The 15,015-nt window shown below is 42.5% G+C and overlaps 2 protein-coding genes across 2 annotated transcripts in view; one reads left to right on the top strand and one right to left on the bottom strand.

Moving 5' to 3' along the window:
• Window positions 1–1,657: 1,657 nt before the first annotated feature.
• On the bottom strand, window positions 1,658–4,878 carry alg2 (ALG2 alpha-1,3/1,6-mannosyltransferase). The gene has a single exon (XM_043690046.2). The coding sequence runs from the start codon at window positions 4,758–4,760 to the stop codon at window positions 3,522–3,524; it is 1,239 nt and encodes a 412-aa protein (XP_043545981.2). The 5' UTR covers window positions 4,761–4,878; the 3' UTR covers window positions 1,658–3,521.
• A 204-nt stretch (window positions 4,879–5,082) lies between these two features.
• The window catches only part of sec61b (SEC61 translocon subunit beta), a 29,791-nt gene continuing 19,858 nt past the window's right edge, over window positions 5,083–15,015 (top strand). Inside the window, exons 1-2 of the mRNA XM_043690047.2 lie at window positions 5,083–5,212; window positions 11,547–11,650. Of these exons, the coding sequence (XP_043545982.1) occupies window positions 5,210–5,212; window positions 11,547–11,650 (107 nt within the window). The 5' untranslated portion in view covers window positions 5,083–5,209. The remainder of the gene's footprint in view (window positions 5,213–11,546; window positions 11,651–15,015) is intronic.

The raw sequence follows: 15,015 nt of genomic DNA, 5'->3' as shown, positions 1-15,015 counted from the left end.
TACTGGCTTCTCACCTTCAATCCTCCATAAAAGGGAGCTCATTTTAAAAACTCTGATGCTTGTACTGAAATCACACCAAGTCCAATTCGCTCATCATCATTATGCTTGCTGACCTACATAACCTCCAGTATAGCAACATCTAAAATTTAATATTTATCTTTAAATCTCTGCATTGCCTTGCCCCCTGACTTCCACCATTCCGACAATCCTTCTCCAACCGAAACTCAAGCATCTCAATTTTATGCTGAGCTGGTGCAGACACGATGGGCCAATTGATGACCGTCTCCACTGTCAGAATTCTGTCATCACTTTTAATCGTACAGTATAGTCAGTTGTGCCTTCAGTGTCTTGAACTTTTGCATCTTTAGAATGCCCTAAATTATTTTTGAGACAGTCCTTAAAACCGGCCAGTGAGTAAAGCTTTTGATCATTTCATGCCACTGTGTGGTTTAATATCAAATTTCACAAAATGCACCTATGGAGCACCTTGGGACATATTGCTGTTTATTACACTAATAAATGCAAGTTGCAATTGAAATTGTTTATAAATCCCAACAGATCCTAAGTCTGCTCAGTTTCCTGACTTCCTCTCTCCTACTGAAATTTACACGAAATTGCATAATGTTTACTGGATTGTGAAAAGAGAAGTTAATTCTAATTTGAAAATATTTAGCTGACATTTCCATTCACCTTCAGTAAAGTATTCCCTCAATGCTCTATACTTCGGGAATTTTCTGTTCTCTTTCTTCTGCCTCCACTGTTTGACAGTTATTTGGCAATAGGCTAATTGTACAACAACATTTAGAGTCAGATGTATAGCATGGAAACAGACCCTTCAGTCTCTATTAATTCAAAGTGGCTTTAGCTCGGATGACTGCAAAACAAAATGATACTTGAGGGAAGGAGGATCATGCCAAATCAGCATTTCACCAGCTGTAGTATAATTGCAACAAGTACCGAGCTTTCTTGATGTATCAGCTGGTACTCAGTTAGTAGTTCACTGCCTCAGAAGCAGAAGGGTTCAGGTTTAAGTCCCATTTCAGCTCTTGAACACAAAAACCTTGGTGTCAAGTATACCGAAGGAGCACTGCCCCATCAGAAATGCTGTCATTTTCAAACGAGATATTAAACCCTAAAGCCCCATCTGCCGACAAGTGTTGATGCCAAAGATCTCATGGTTTGATTTCAGTGATCTCGGGAGTTAATCCCAGTATTCTGACCAATATCTATTCCACAACGAATATCAGAACAAACAGATTATCTAGTCATTATTACATTACCGTTTGAGTTTCCTGAGCTCAAATTAGCTGCTGTAATTTCTACATTACAACAGTGACTATACTTCAGAAAATACTCCATTGTCTGCTCTTTACCCATATAATACTGCAGAATCTGAGCAGGCAGATTTGGTTTGATGTCTCATCCGAAAGACAGGACCTCAGGGTACAGAACTCGCTCCGTACTACTGGATTGTCAACCTAGACTTTTCTGCTCAAGCCCCAATGAGCAACTTAGACCCAGAACCTTGCGATTCAGATTACTTTGTAAGGACTAAATTGATACAAACATGCAACTACGCATTAAGCCATGGAAGAATTTAGAAATACAGGACAGACACTTCATCAGAAAATGAAAATGGAAGTTAAATAAAAGTTGATTTGTTCTATAACATTGCCTCTTTATTTGTACAAATTTTCCAAAACTCCAAGATTGACTTATTCTCTATAAAATATCAATAGAAAAATATTCAGTAATATTTCTTGCACTGATGTATTTTTGTAGGCCCATTTAACATCATTTTAGATATTGGTATGTTTAGAACAAAATAGATGGACAGTTACATTTTCAGTAGCACATTCCTCATTTGTTCTGGGAAAGTCTGTTAAGTTTTACTAGAACAGTTAAATTGATCTTTTGACCCTGCTTACATGAAATGAATTCAAAATGTTTTAAAAATTGCTACCTTGGACCTTGTGAAATTTTACAGCAGTGGCAATTGCATTGTGGCCATATTACAACTAAAGTAATAAGAAATTATCTCCAGCAGAAAGACTCATTTCTTGCCTAATTGCTTTAAATAATTTCACATACAAAATGCAAAGTTGAAATGGCTCTACATATACAAAAAGCATGACTTGTTAACATTATCATAGAATCCCTACAGTGCAGAAAGAGGGCAACTGTACCAACCCACTGAAGAGCATCACACCTCAACCTAGCCTCTAACCTATCCCCAAAACTCTGCATTTATCATGGCTAATCCACCTAGCCTGCACATCCACGGATGCTAAGGTCAATGTAGCACAGTCAATCCACATCTTTGGAATGTAGAAGGAAACCAGACCACCTGGCAGAAACCCACACAGATATGGGGAGAATCTTCAAACTCCACACAGACAGACACTCAAGGCTGAAATCAAACCTGGGTCACTGGTGCTGTGAAGAAGCGGTGCTGTGAAGAAGCAGTGCTAACCACTGAGCCACTTTGTTGTTTAATGCATGTGATCACAATCTATATGTTTGCAGTGTTCTGACATTAGTCACAGATCAAACATAAGTAGATCACACATTTGAAGCATATCGTACCAGAGAAAGTGTAGCACTATGTATTAAGCAGTGATACCCAAACTTTTGGTTGAAGGATCTGTTTCCAAATGGATTAGAAACCAAGAAACCTCACATGAATATTATACAATATTCAAAGCTGGTCAACTTCCTATGTTGCACAACATAGGAACAACCTATCTGGAAACCTCTGGAAAAGGTGGAGCGTGTCATTACCCCTCCAGAAATCAGGTTTTAACTTAATTTTGATAGGTTTCCAAAAACTGTTTGACTTGTTTTTGGTTCAGCACTCCACCAGGGAATTTCCTTGTCAATGGTTAAAACAATAGAAACAGGCTATGTAGTTGACTGACCAAATTCACTGTTTGCGGACCAACTGATTCTCCTTCCACCTCATGACATCTAACTGTTGTAGTTCCAATTTATTTAGCCCTCACTCTTGCAAATCTCGGTTTCTTCAAAATTATTTCTAAAAGACATTGGAGCTTCTATTTAAAGCCAATCTGGCATCTCGCTGGAACCATTAGATTCTCAAACTGGAATTTTCAGGACAAAATTTTTTGTTTGCAATTTGCATTGAAATAATAAGAATTTTTAATTAAGAATTTTTAAGAATTGCTGCTGGATAATTTTTCGTGTATGTCACTATTACACAATCTAACCAGCAGACGACCACTGCTCTGTGTGACAGCCCGATTCATTATTCCCAACTCGAGGTGGAGCTATCCTTTTTCTCACGTCTTCCTAAACAACTGATTAATACATTTCAACGCTCAACGTTATTCTGGGTCCCAAACTTCTCTCCACACAGTGCGTATACCCTAAGAGACATATACCCCAATCCATATTCGCAAAACAAAATAACTATGCATTCCCTTAAGTAGGGAGCGTCAAATTTCATTTTGTGAAGTGCAAAATTAATCTTCATTTTTAACATCGCAGCTGTTATTTTACATTCATCGTGTGAGCTTGCAGATACACTGATACAATTGCTCTGTAAAGGCATCCACAGAAAATGTTTGAAGGACTCGACTTCTTCCAGCCTCTCCCATTTTTGTTCCTAAATCGGGACTCCTGACGAGCTTTTCCATGGCTTCAGCGAAGGAGCTGGGCGACGGCTGCCGTAGAAAGCCGGTGACTTGGTCGACCACCGACTCCAGGGGTCCGCCCGAGTTCACGGCGATGACCGGCCGCCGACTGTACATGGCCTCCAGGGGCACGATGCCGAAATGTTCGTTGCTGGGAGTGTACAAGACACAGCGACAGCGGCGGAGGAGAGAGACCTTCTGCTGGTCGGAGAACGAGCGGAGGAAAGTCACCTTATCGGCCAGCTGCAGCTGGCTCGCCATCTCCTGCAACTCCCGGTAATGCTCGACGTTCTCCAGCACCCTCGGGTCGTAGCCCCCGGCCAGCACCAGGTGAACCCGCTGCCAGTCCTCCTGGCCCAACAGGTCTCGGAGGCAGTGCACGGCCCGCAGGGCCAGGCCCAGGTTCTTCTTCCTCTCGAAGCGGTTGATGGAAAGGAAGACGAAATCCCGGCCGGGCCCGATCGGCGGCGGGGACAGCGGCAGCAGCTCCTGGTCCTGGTCCTGGTCCTGGCCGCCCGCCGGCTCGGCGAAGCTGAGCGACGGGTACAGGACATCGGGCTCCAGGTGGGACAGGGAGCGGAAGGTGCGCCTGAAGACTCCGGCTGTGAACTTGCTGTTGACCAGCACCAGGTCGGCCAGGCCTGTCGTGTACTCCTCCAGCCAGTCAATGGGGAGGCGGTAGAGCCGCTGCAGGGGGCCAGGCTTGCCGCTCTGCAGCAGCCGGTCCGGGAAGTGGCAGTAGAAGAGGACCCGCTTGGCTCGCCGGCACAACCTGAGCACGGGGATACAGGCCGACACCTGGTCGCAGAAAACCACGTCGAACTCAACGCCGCTGAGGAAGACCAGGTACCAGGCCACGTACAGCATCCGCAGGTAGGCGCACAGGGCCGAGCAGCGGCCTAGCAGTGTCCGGGGCAACCAGTCCCCAACACAGTGAACAGGTAGCGCCGGCCGCCGGCACTCCGAGAAGCAGTGCGCATGATCAAAGTGAGCCGTCCAGATTTGTACACCGCAACCGCGCCTGCGCAGGGCTAGCGCCGCGTCCACCACCAGCCGCTCGGCGCCGCCGATCCCCAGGTCCGGGTGGAGGAATACCACCTCCACCATCGTCTCTCTCTCTCTCTCGCAGACACAAACACACACTCACGCGTTTAGGCCTTCACCGCTCTCCGGGTTAACTGTGTCCACAGTGTCAGTGAGCAGACACTCCTCTCCTCCTCCCCGGAACAGGCAGGCTGTCCTCACTCAAGCCTGAATGTCTAAAAGGTCCCCTCCCTCACCTCGCTATCCGCCCAATCGTGTCAGTTATTGATACCATACAGCGAGTTAATGTTGTAATCGCTGCGGGGTTTTCGTTTATTTTTTTTTTCTTCTTCTTTAGAATTTCGAAAAGTGTTTTACCTTCGTTGCGCTGTGTTTCTTTTGTCAGGCGGTGTAAGGACACCAAAACAGCAGTTGGGGGCGGGGTCCTGAGTTGAGTGTCGTGGCCACATTAGGAGAGCGCGACGGCTCGAGCGGAGTGAAGTGAAACAGAGGGGCCGGTGTCGCAGAACAATATGGTAATAACCCATTGTCCGCAGCGCGAGCGTCTCCCGGCAGGTGTTATGCCGCCCGGCTAGAGTTCCAGAGCAGGGCAGTGCTCGGGGAGCGTGCGGCAGCGGGCAGCTCAGAGAAGGTTACAAAGCAACGGAGAGTTGGTAGGGCCCACCAAGGCCTTCAACTTCTCTGACTGCCGCACGTTGTAATATTTCACCAGCAATGTCCCAGAGCAGGAGAAAATACATCCATCCTGTCCCTGATCTCTTTTCTCGCGGATGACACACGTCCGTGTTCCAGCGTTTGAGTTTTGTTTGTTTGTTTGAACTCGTCGCAAGGTTTCTGACTGACAACAACGCCACGTCAGCAGTGTTCAAAACCCGGATGCCTCGAACTAAGCTAAATGCGTTTGCAGTAATGAAATTACACACCAGTGAATCAAACATGGTCGGGAAAGTACTGGAACAGATATTCTTTGGGGCGGATTTAATATCCACTTGGGCTAATCAACGCTGGAGGAACTCAGCTTCGAGTCTGCTCAGCTCTGGAGTCGTACTGACTTGCAACGTCAGTTCTGTTTCTCCACAGATGCTGCCAGCCCTGCTGAGTTTTTCTATCATTTTATGTACGTGTATCAGATTTCTAGCGTCCACAAGGATGAATCAAAGCTAGACAGCATGGTTTTGTTTGGGAGGGATCAAATCTTCATTTCCTGAAGAAGGGCTCATGCCCGAAACGTCGATTCTCCTGCTCCTTGGATGCTGCCAGACCTGCTGCGCTTTTCCAGCAACACATTTTCAGCAGGGATCAAATCTAACAAATTTCTATTTTTCGAGGCGGTGACTGGCTGTGTGAGTGAGGGTAGTGCAGTTGGCGTAGTCTGGATGCCCCAAGGTCTTCCATGATAGGTTTGTTAAGAAGTTAAGAACTCATGGAATCCAGGGCAATTTGGCAAATTGGATCCAAAAGTGGATTAGTGGCAGAAAGTAGAGTGTGGTTGAAGAGTGTTTTTGTGACTGGAACCATGTCCAATGTTGTACCATAGGGTTTGTGGTGTACATTAATGATATAGACATGACTGTAGGACAAATAATCAGTATGTTCACATGCCATGAAGAATAGTGGTATGTTAAATAGTGAGAAAGGCCTTAGACTGCAATATCGATGGACTGGAGAGTGAAAAATGAAATGTAATCCTGAAATGTGTGGAGTGATGCATTTTGGGAGGACTAACAAAGCAAGGGAGTACATGTTGAATGGTAGGAAGCTCAAAGTACAGGGAATTAAAGGGACCTTAATGTGTGTATCTGTAGATCCTGGAAGACAGCACATTATATAGATGGATAAAAGGGCATTTCGGATACTTGAGTTTATTTTTCAAGAGGTTGAACACAAATGTAAGGAGGTATATGTAATTTTAGTTGGGCCACATAGAGAGATGTACAGCATGGAAACAGACCCTTTGGTCCAACAAAATATCCCAACCCAATCTAGTTCCGCCTGCCTGCACCTGGCCCATATCCCTCCAAAGCCTTTTTTAAATTGTTGTTTCCAAAATCTCCTAATTATTTATTTATTTTCTTTTTTTTCCTTTTTTTTTACTGCTACCCCACACTACTGCCTAACTGCGGTAGTGCTTATTTTTTCCCCAGCACCCATGTTGTGTGTCTGCAGGTGTGAGACACAGTGAGAGACACGAGGTGTACGAATCCAAAGCCTTTCTATTCATATACCCATCCAGATGCCTTTTAAATGTTGCAATTGTACTTGTCTCCACCACTTCCTCTGGCAGCTCATTCCATTCATGTACCACCCTCTGCGTGAAAAAGTTGTCCCTTAGGTCTCTTTTAGATCTTTCTCCTCTCACCCTAAACCTCTAGTTCTGGACTCCCCCACCGAATTGCATGCAATATTCCAAAAGTGGCCTAACCAATGTCTGGTACAGCTGCAACATGACTCCCAGCTCCTGTACTCAATACTCTGATCAATAAAGGAAAGCATACCAAAAGCCTTCTCCACTAACCTACCTAACTGCGACTTTACTTTCAAGAAACTGTAAACCTGCACTCCAACGTCTCTCTGTTCAGCAACACTTCCTAAGACTTTACCATTAAGTGTATAAGTCCTGCTAAGATATGCTTTCCCAAAATGCAACACCTCGCATTTATCTAAATTAAACTCCATCCACCACTCCTCAACCCATTGGCCCATCTGATCAGGATCCCATTGTAATCCGAGGTAGCTCTCACTGTCCACTACATGTTCAATTTTGGTGTCATCTGCAAATTTATGCACACATCCAAATCGTTTATATAAATGATGAAAAGTAGTGGACCAGCACCGATCCTTGTGGCACTCCACTGGTAACAGGTCTCCAGTCTGAAAAACAACCCTCCACTACCACCCTCTGTCTTCCACCTTTGAGCTGGTCTTGTATCCAAATGACTAGTTCTCCCTGTATTCCATGAGATCTAACCTTGCTAACCAGTCTCCCAAGGGGAACCTTGTCGAACGTCTTACTGAAGTCCATAGAGGTCACATCTACTGCTCTGCCCTCATCAATCCTCTTTGTTACTTCAGAAAACACAATCATGTTTGTGAGACATGATTTCCCATGCACAAAGCCATGTCGACTATCCTTAATCAATCCTTGCCTTTCCAAATACATGTACATCCTGTCCCTCAGGATTCCCTCCAACAACTTGCCCCCCCACTGACGTCAGGCTCATTGGTCTATAGTTCCCTGGCTTGTCTTTACCACCCTTCTTAAACAGTGGCACCACGTTCGCCAACCTCCAGTCTTCTGTGACTATCGATGATACAACTATCTCAGCAAGAGGCCCAGCAATCACTTCCCTCGCTTCCCACAGAGTTCTAGGGTACACTTGATCAGATCCTGGGAGTTTATCTACTTTTATGCGTTTCAAGACATCGAGCACTTCCTCCTCTGTAATATAGACATTTTTCAAGATGTCACCACCTATTTCCCTATATTTTATATCTTCTATTGTGTGCAGTTATTGTCACATGATAGGAAGGATGTGATTAGAGAGAGTATTGAAAAGATTCACCAGAAGATTGCCTGGGCTGTAGCAATCCTGGTACAAAAAGAGACTAGATATGCTGACGTTTCTTTCCTTGGAACAGGGAAGACTGGACAGGGGACCTGATTTGAGGTAAACAGAGCTGTGAGGGAAAAGATTTTGGGCTGAAGTGCCCTTTTCTGTGCTGTAAAATCTTTGACCGTCTGAAATGTTTTTTAATTGAATAAAATGGAACAGGTTTACAACATAATTGTTATAACTTAGTGGATTGGTGTAAATATGAACTGGTTTAGGTAGTTTTCATTTTCCGAATTTTGATTTCACCCAATGCAATTTTTTTTTGTGCTAACTTGTTTATTGCAATGGCTTTTATTATCTTCACATTAGAACTATGGAAATAAAATGACTCATTGCAAAAAGATTGGTGAGAGGTAGGAAAGTTTGAATCCTGTTCTATACTTCATAACTTAGGTAAGGTTAGCTACCCTGGAAAAGGCTTGGAAGGACTCAGAAAAGACCGAAATATCATAATCCTACCGGCAGACAAAGAGCACATGGCCGTCATTCTGAATAGAACACAATATAGAGGAACCTCAATTATCTGGCATTTGATTATCTGAACATCAGATTATCCAGCAAGATCGCAAGGTGCCAGTGCTTGGCTCAACAATGTTGTCCGGCATCTGATTATCCGGAATTCAATTAACCGAATGAAATACTCTCCACCTGTGTCCTTTGGATAATCAAGGTTCCTCGGTATATTGAAAAAGCAAACACAATACTCGCAGATACCAATATTGACCACCAGGTGATGATGGACCTGACTCCACAGCTAGAAAACTGTATTACAGCATCCTTGAGGAAACTTCACAAGATAAGTTAAATTAACAAGACAGACCTCCAAACAATTAAACCTGAAGGATCCAAATCACCCCGTTTCGATGGATTACCAAAGGTACGTAAACAAGGTACCCCTCTCAGACCCATAGTCTCACTTCCCGGTACACCAACATACAGACTAGCAAAGGAACTAGTAGAAGATTCAAGCCACTCCACCCAGGAATTCCTTAGAATCATCAAAGAACCAAGGTAGAGGACGACGAGGTCATGGTTTCCTTCCATGTGACAGCCCACAACGCACTTCACCTTCAGCGACAAGGCCTACACGCAAATCAATGGGATGCCTATAGGATCACCAATACCAGGACTCTTAGCAGAGGTTAGAACGGACAGACCTTCCCACGATCCAGCTTTGGGTCCACTATGTGGATGACACTTAGTCATCATGAAATGCAACAAATTAGAAGAAACTCACAAACTCATAAACAACATCCTTACCAGTATAAAGTTCACCAAAGAGGAAGAGAACAACAACAGACTCCCCTTTCTAGACATCATGGTAGAACCCAAAGCCAATGGAGAGCTATATAGCATCTACAGGAAAGTCATACACGCTGACTAGATACTCAACTACAGGAGCAATCATCCCAACACCCACAAATGGAGCTGCATCAAAACATTATTTAAACGAGCCCCAACACATTGCCGGAACTAAGAGAAGCCGAAGAAAAATGCCTGTACAATGTTTTCAGGAGCAACGGCTACCCGATAAGCGCAGTCCACCGATTCCTACAAAACAAACCTAAACAAGAAGACACAGCATGCCCAGAAATTGTAGCCACTCAGCCATACATAAAGATATCTCTGAGATGACGACCAGATTACTCTGGTCCCTAGGCATCATGGTAGTCCACAAACCTACCACCACGCTGAAACAGCTCCTGATGAATTTAAAGGACCCCATACCAACAATCAGCAGAACGAATGTCATATACAAAATACCCTGCAAGGACTGCAACAAACATTGCATTGGACAAACAGGCATGAAAATAGCTACCAGAATACATGCCACCCAAAGACATGATCAACTATCACTAGTATCCATACACACAGACGAAGAGGGAAATCAGTTCAACTGGGACAATACATCCATCTTGCGACAGGCTAAACAAAGCCATGCATGGGAATTCCTAGAGGCCTGGCATTTAAACCAGAACTTCATTAATAAACATATTGATTTGGACCCTATTTACCAATCTCTCCGAAAAAGAACCAGAAGTGATATCACCCACCATAACAGACTAAGACACACACATAGCAAGTGGGACAAAACACCAGCGCTTCATCGGAGGCTCACTCATGATGTTACCGAGCATGGTGATAAAATGTCTGAGAACAAATATATCAGCACAGTGAGCAATCGTACAATCTGATCCACAATCTGAGCTAAACATCATCTCCAAAATCGCAAATAGCTATCCCAGTTTCTTAATGCTTTAGAAGATTTCATGAGAGTATGTAAGAACATTGTCATATTGACTTTTATTTTTTCCCTAACAGTGAGGATTCCAAAACCACTCTTGTCACTAAATTTAGGTTAACACTTCAATGCAGTATGTTATATATTGGGCATACTCTCTGATGTCTAATGTTAAATTGACACATAGTGTGCTTTTCATTTAATTTTCTGGAAGTGAAACCTGTATATTCATTTGTCTGTGAAAATGAATAATGGTGGTTCTGCTAATAGGTCATCAATCTCAAACATTAATCCTTTTTCTGTCCTTGGAAATCTTTCCAGCTATTTCTATTATTAGGGTCTATTTCTATGCATTTATCTTGACACTAACTAAGATTACATTACAGATATGGCACAAACTCCACATTAATCCCTTAAAACAAATTCAGTGTGTTGAGAAACTTGACCGTCGAAACCATTTAGGTTCAGGGTGACATTAAAGTATAAATCAATATACTATATGGTGCTACTACATTTTACTTCACTTTTTAAGCCTTAAAACATAAGATCAAAAGATCTGGGCGGCACGGTGGCACAGTGGTTAGCACTGCTACCTCCCAGCGCCTGAGACCCGGGTTCAATTCCCGCCTCAGGCGACTGACTATGTGGAGTTTGCACATCTTCCCCGTGTCTGCGTGGGTTTCCTCCGGGTGCTCCGGTTTCCTCCCACAGCCCAAAGATGTGCAGGTCAGGTGAATTGGCCATGCTAAATTGCCCGTAGTGTTAGGTAAGGGGTTAAATGTAGGGGTATGGGTGGGTTGCGCTTCAGCGGGTCAGTGTGGACTTGTTGGGCCGAAGGGCCTGTTTCCACACTGTAATCTAATCTAATCTAAAAAAACTGTTTGAGTCAAAATGATCAGTGCCAATTGTTTTGATAGGTTGAATCACAGTACATATTGTATAATAAGAGTATTTTATTCTCTTGATGCTAACATTTTGTTTTGCATCTTTTAGCCTGGACCTGCTGCAAGTGCAACAAATGTCGGTGCCTCTAGCCGATCACCCAGCAAAGCTGTCACACCTCGGAATGCTGGTGGTGGTTCCACAGTGAGGCAGAGGTAAGTAACATAAAAATGATGTACTACATGCGAGCTAGCATTTGTTTTCAATAATATGCAACTTGGCAATGGATTGGAAATTGGCTGTGGTTAATCTTTTTATCTTGATTTGATTGTTGGTAGTGTTATTTAAAATGTTCTTGGAAAAGTCAGCATTTTTAGGTACTAAGGCTACCAATGTCTATTAAAAGATCCCCTTAAAAACACTTTGATCTTTTAAGATTTATACTTGAGATACATATACATAAATAATCCCAAACGTTTGCACTTGAGGTGAATTGAACTTATTTTGCTGATTAATTTTAAGGCGTGTGTGAACATTAAGGAATTTGTAAGGTGAGTATTATAAAGGGATTTAATTTCAGTCATCTATACTATAACTGTTTCCAATTTAGAAATAAAATTAAAAATCAAATTGAGCTTTTGCAAGACACAATTAATGACAAAATATTAAGTTTGAATATAACTGCATCAGTTTGTGTTTATTTTAAATAAATGTAGTTATTCTAATGAGCATTTGTCATTTCCTTTTATGGCAGTGAAATGTATATGATACTAATATTAAAAATATATTTAATGGCAGTGAGCAATATGTTGTATGTTATGAGGGAACTGTTCAGGCCAAATGCTTTTATATGTAAAAGCATTGAGTTCTTTGATTGCATAAGGAATAAACACATTGCTTGACACAGAAACAAGCCATTCCAAACAGAAAGTCATTAATTGAGTCTTGGTCTGTACTGTTCCAACTACAGAACCATTACTTAAACCAATGTCCTTTGACTCTGTATGGCTTGTTACATTGTTGAAATAGGGCTTTTGTTTACAATTGTAAATGAGACTATAGTGGGATCATGCATTTGGATGCCTGATGAGGAAAAGTTAAAAATCACACAACACCAGATTATAGCCCACAGGTTTATTAGGAAGCATTAGCTTTCGGGACGCTGCTCCTTCAACCACCTGATGAAGCAGCAGCACTCCGAAAGCTAGTGTTTCCAAATAAACCTGTTAGACTATAAGATGGTATTGAGGTAAACAGCAGCACCTCCAAATCATAATGAGGAAAAGATTTCTATTGATTTTGATACTTCCACAATCTAACACATAATTATCTTGTCATTCATGGGTGATGTATATTTGTGGTAAGCAATTAAGGTTTCTGGGTAGATAGGAACAATACCGCATAGAGAATCATTACCTTTAGGAGAAACAAAAAAAGTTAGATTTTCGCATTCTTAGAAAATGATTGCTTCATAGAGATAGTTAATTTGCGTAATGTTTTAACATCTTTAGGGAGACCTATTGGATGCAGCAATATGTACTGATCATATTACAATTATGTAAGGTGGATTGTTCAGAAGACTAGTTTCCATATTATAGAAGAGATGGTAAATTATGAAAAATATGAAGAGCTTTATTGACTGAAGTTGTAATTCAGTCGCTTTATTTTTTATCCTTTTGAGTGTGGGTATCACTAGCAAGGCTAATATTTGTAACCCTAACCTAACTGCCCTTGAACTGATTTACTTTTGGGTCCTTTCAGAGGACTCTTTAAAACAACCACATTACTATGATTCTGTCAGATGTAGACCAGACCAGTTACAATGGCAGATTCACTTCCCTAAAGGACAATCATTTTTTATAAAAGTCAATGATAATTTCATAAACACCATTACTAAGACAAGCTTTATATTCCCAGATTTAATTAATCAAATTCAAACTCCAGTTGCTGTGATGGTAGGATTTGAATCCATGTCCCCAGTGCGTTCGTCTGAGCCTGCGAATTACTAGTCTAGTAACATTGCCACTATGGAACCTCTCTACTATTTGATAACTAGTGTTCTAAAGTGCTAACTCAGTTCTTTATTAGATGAGTGAGAACGTTTAATACGTTATGTTAAAATATTTGGCTTTGAGGAAAATCAGCCTCAATAAGCTATTGACTTGTAGAGGATGGCATTGTGAAATGGCAAAATGTTGGCATATCAACAAATACTGCTTGTTTTAATGAAGAAGAGTGCAGTTTATTTGAACAGTTATGTCTGAAATTGTCTAAGTTGTGATGTTTAGTAATTAGTTATATGAAATACAAATTTGAAAATCACATTTTAGAACTATTAAGTATTCATAAAAATCTGTTGTGTTTCCTATTCCGTGTAAAAATAAGAGAAAATCAATTACTTTCCTTTCCTTCCTCTGTTCATTTTGCTGAAACTGTTCTGTGAAAAGTCATGTAGTGTGTGGGAAGTGAAAAATGCTAATGTAGTGATTCATGTCTCTCAGTACTGGTAGGAGCTAAAGAGAATAGTGAGAAAAGATCACATCTTTTATGAGAAAAGAACAATTATTATTGAATTTATATAGCATTCTGATCTGCTGTACTTAACAGTGCTTTCTTGCTCAATGTTCCTTGTGCCCCATTGAACATGTTAATTCTCAAAAGTTTTCATCAATATTTTCAGTCCTCTTTTGACATTGTTTCAGCTCGCATCTAATTTTCAACCTATACCCCTACTCGAATCCTATTGTTTCTGCCCTTGGTGTCTTCAACCATCATTACCATACAATTCAGAATTCTTCCCCGAAAGCTCTTGAATTTGCTCAATCATTTCCCACCCCACTGATCCACTTCCACCACCTCCATTAGTTCTGCATTCCCCTCAGTTCTCCACATATCAAATGTCTCAAACATAACCTTCCCCAACAAATCCCATGATGACTTCCTCATGGAATGAGTTGAGTTAAGGTCATTGGGTCCACCAATGGTATTTGATCAGTAGGCAAAAGTGAGGACTGCAGATGCTGGAGATTAGATTCGATAGTGTGGTGCTGGAAAAGCACAGCAGGTCAGGCAGCATCCGAGGAGCAGGAGAGTCGACGTTTCGGGCAAAAGCCCATAATCAGAAATGAGGCAGTGAGTCGAGGTGTTGGTGAGATAAATGGGAGGGAGGTGGAGCTGGGGGGCAGGTAGCTGAGAGTGCGTTAGGTAGGTGGAGATGGGGGTAATGGTGATAGGTCACAGAGGAAGGTGGAGCGGATAGGTGGGAAGGAAAAGGTACAGGTGGGACAGGTCATGAGGCCGGTCCCAAGTTGGAAGGTTGGATCTGGGATAAAGTGGGGGGAAGGAAATGAGGAAACTGGTGAAATCCACATTGATGCCATGGAGTTGGATGGTCCCTGGCAGGAAGATGAGGCGTTCTTCCTCCACCGTTGGGTGGTTAGGGAGTGGCGATGGAGGAGGCCCAGGACCTGCGTGCCCTTGGCCAAGTTGGGGGAGTTGAACTGTTCGGCCACAGGGTGATGGGATTGGTTGGTGTGGATGTCCCGGAGATATTCTCTGAAGCGCTCTGCGAGGAGGCGTC

Source organism: Chiloscyllium plagiosum, unplaced genomic scaffold, assembly GCF_037043375.1.
Source record: "Chiloscyllium plagiosum isolate Xiang-an unplaced genomic scaffold, Cpla_swu_hap1 HiC_scaffold_5, whole genome shotgun sequence".
In the NCBI taxonomy this organism is placed as follows: domain Eukaryota; kingdom Metazoa; phylum Chordata; class Chondrichthyes; order Orectolobiformes; family Hemiscylliidae; genus Chiloscyllium; species Chiloscyllium plagiosum.
This window is presented reverse-complemented; position numbering and strand designations above follow the sequence as displayed.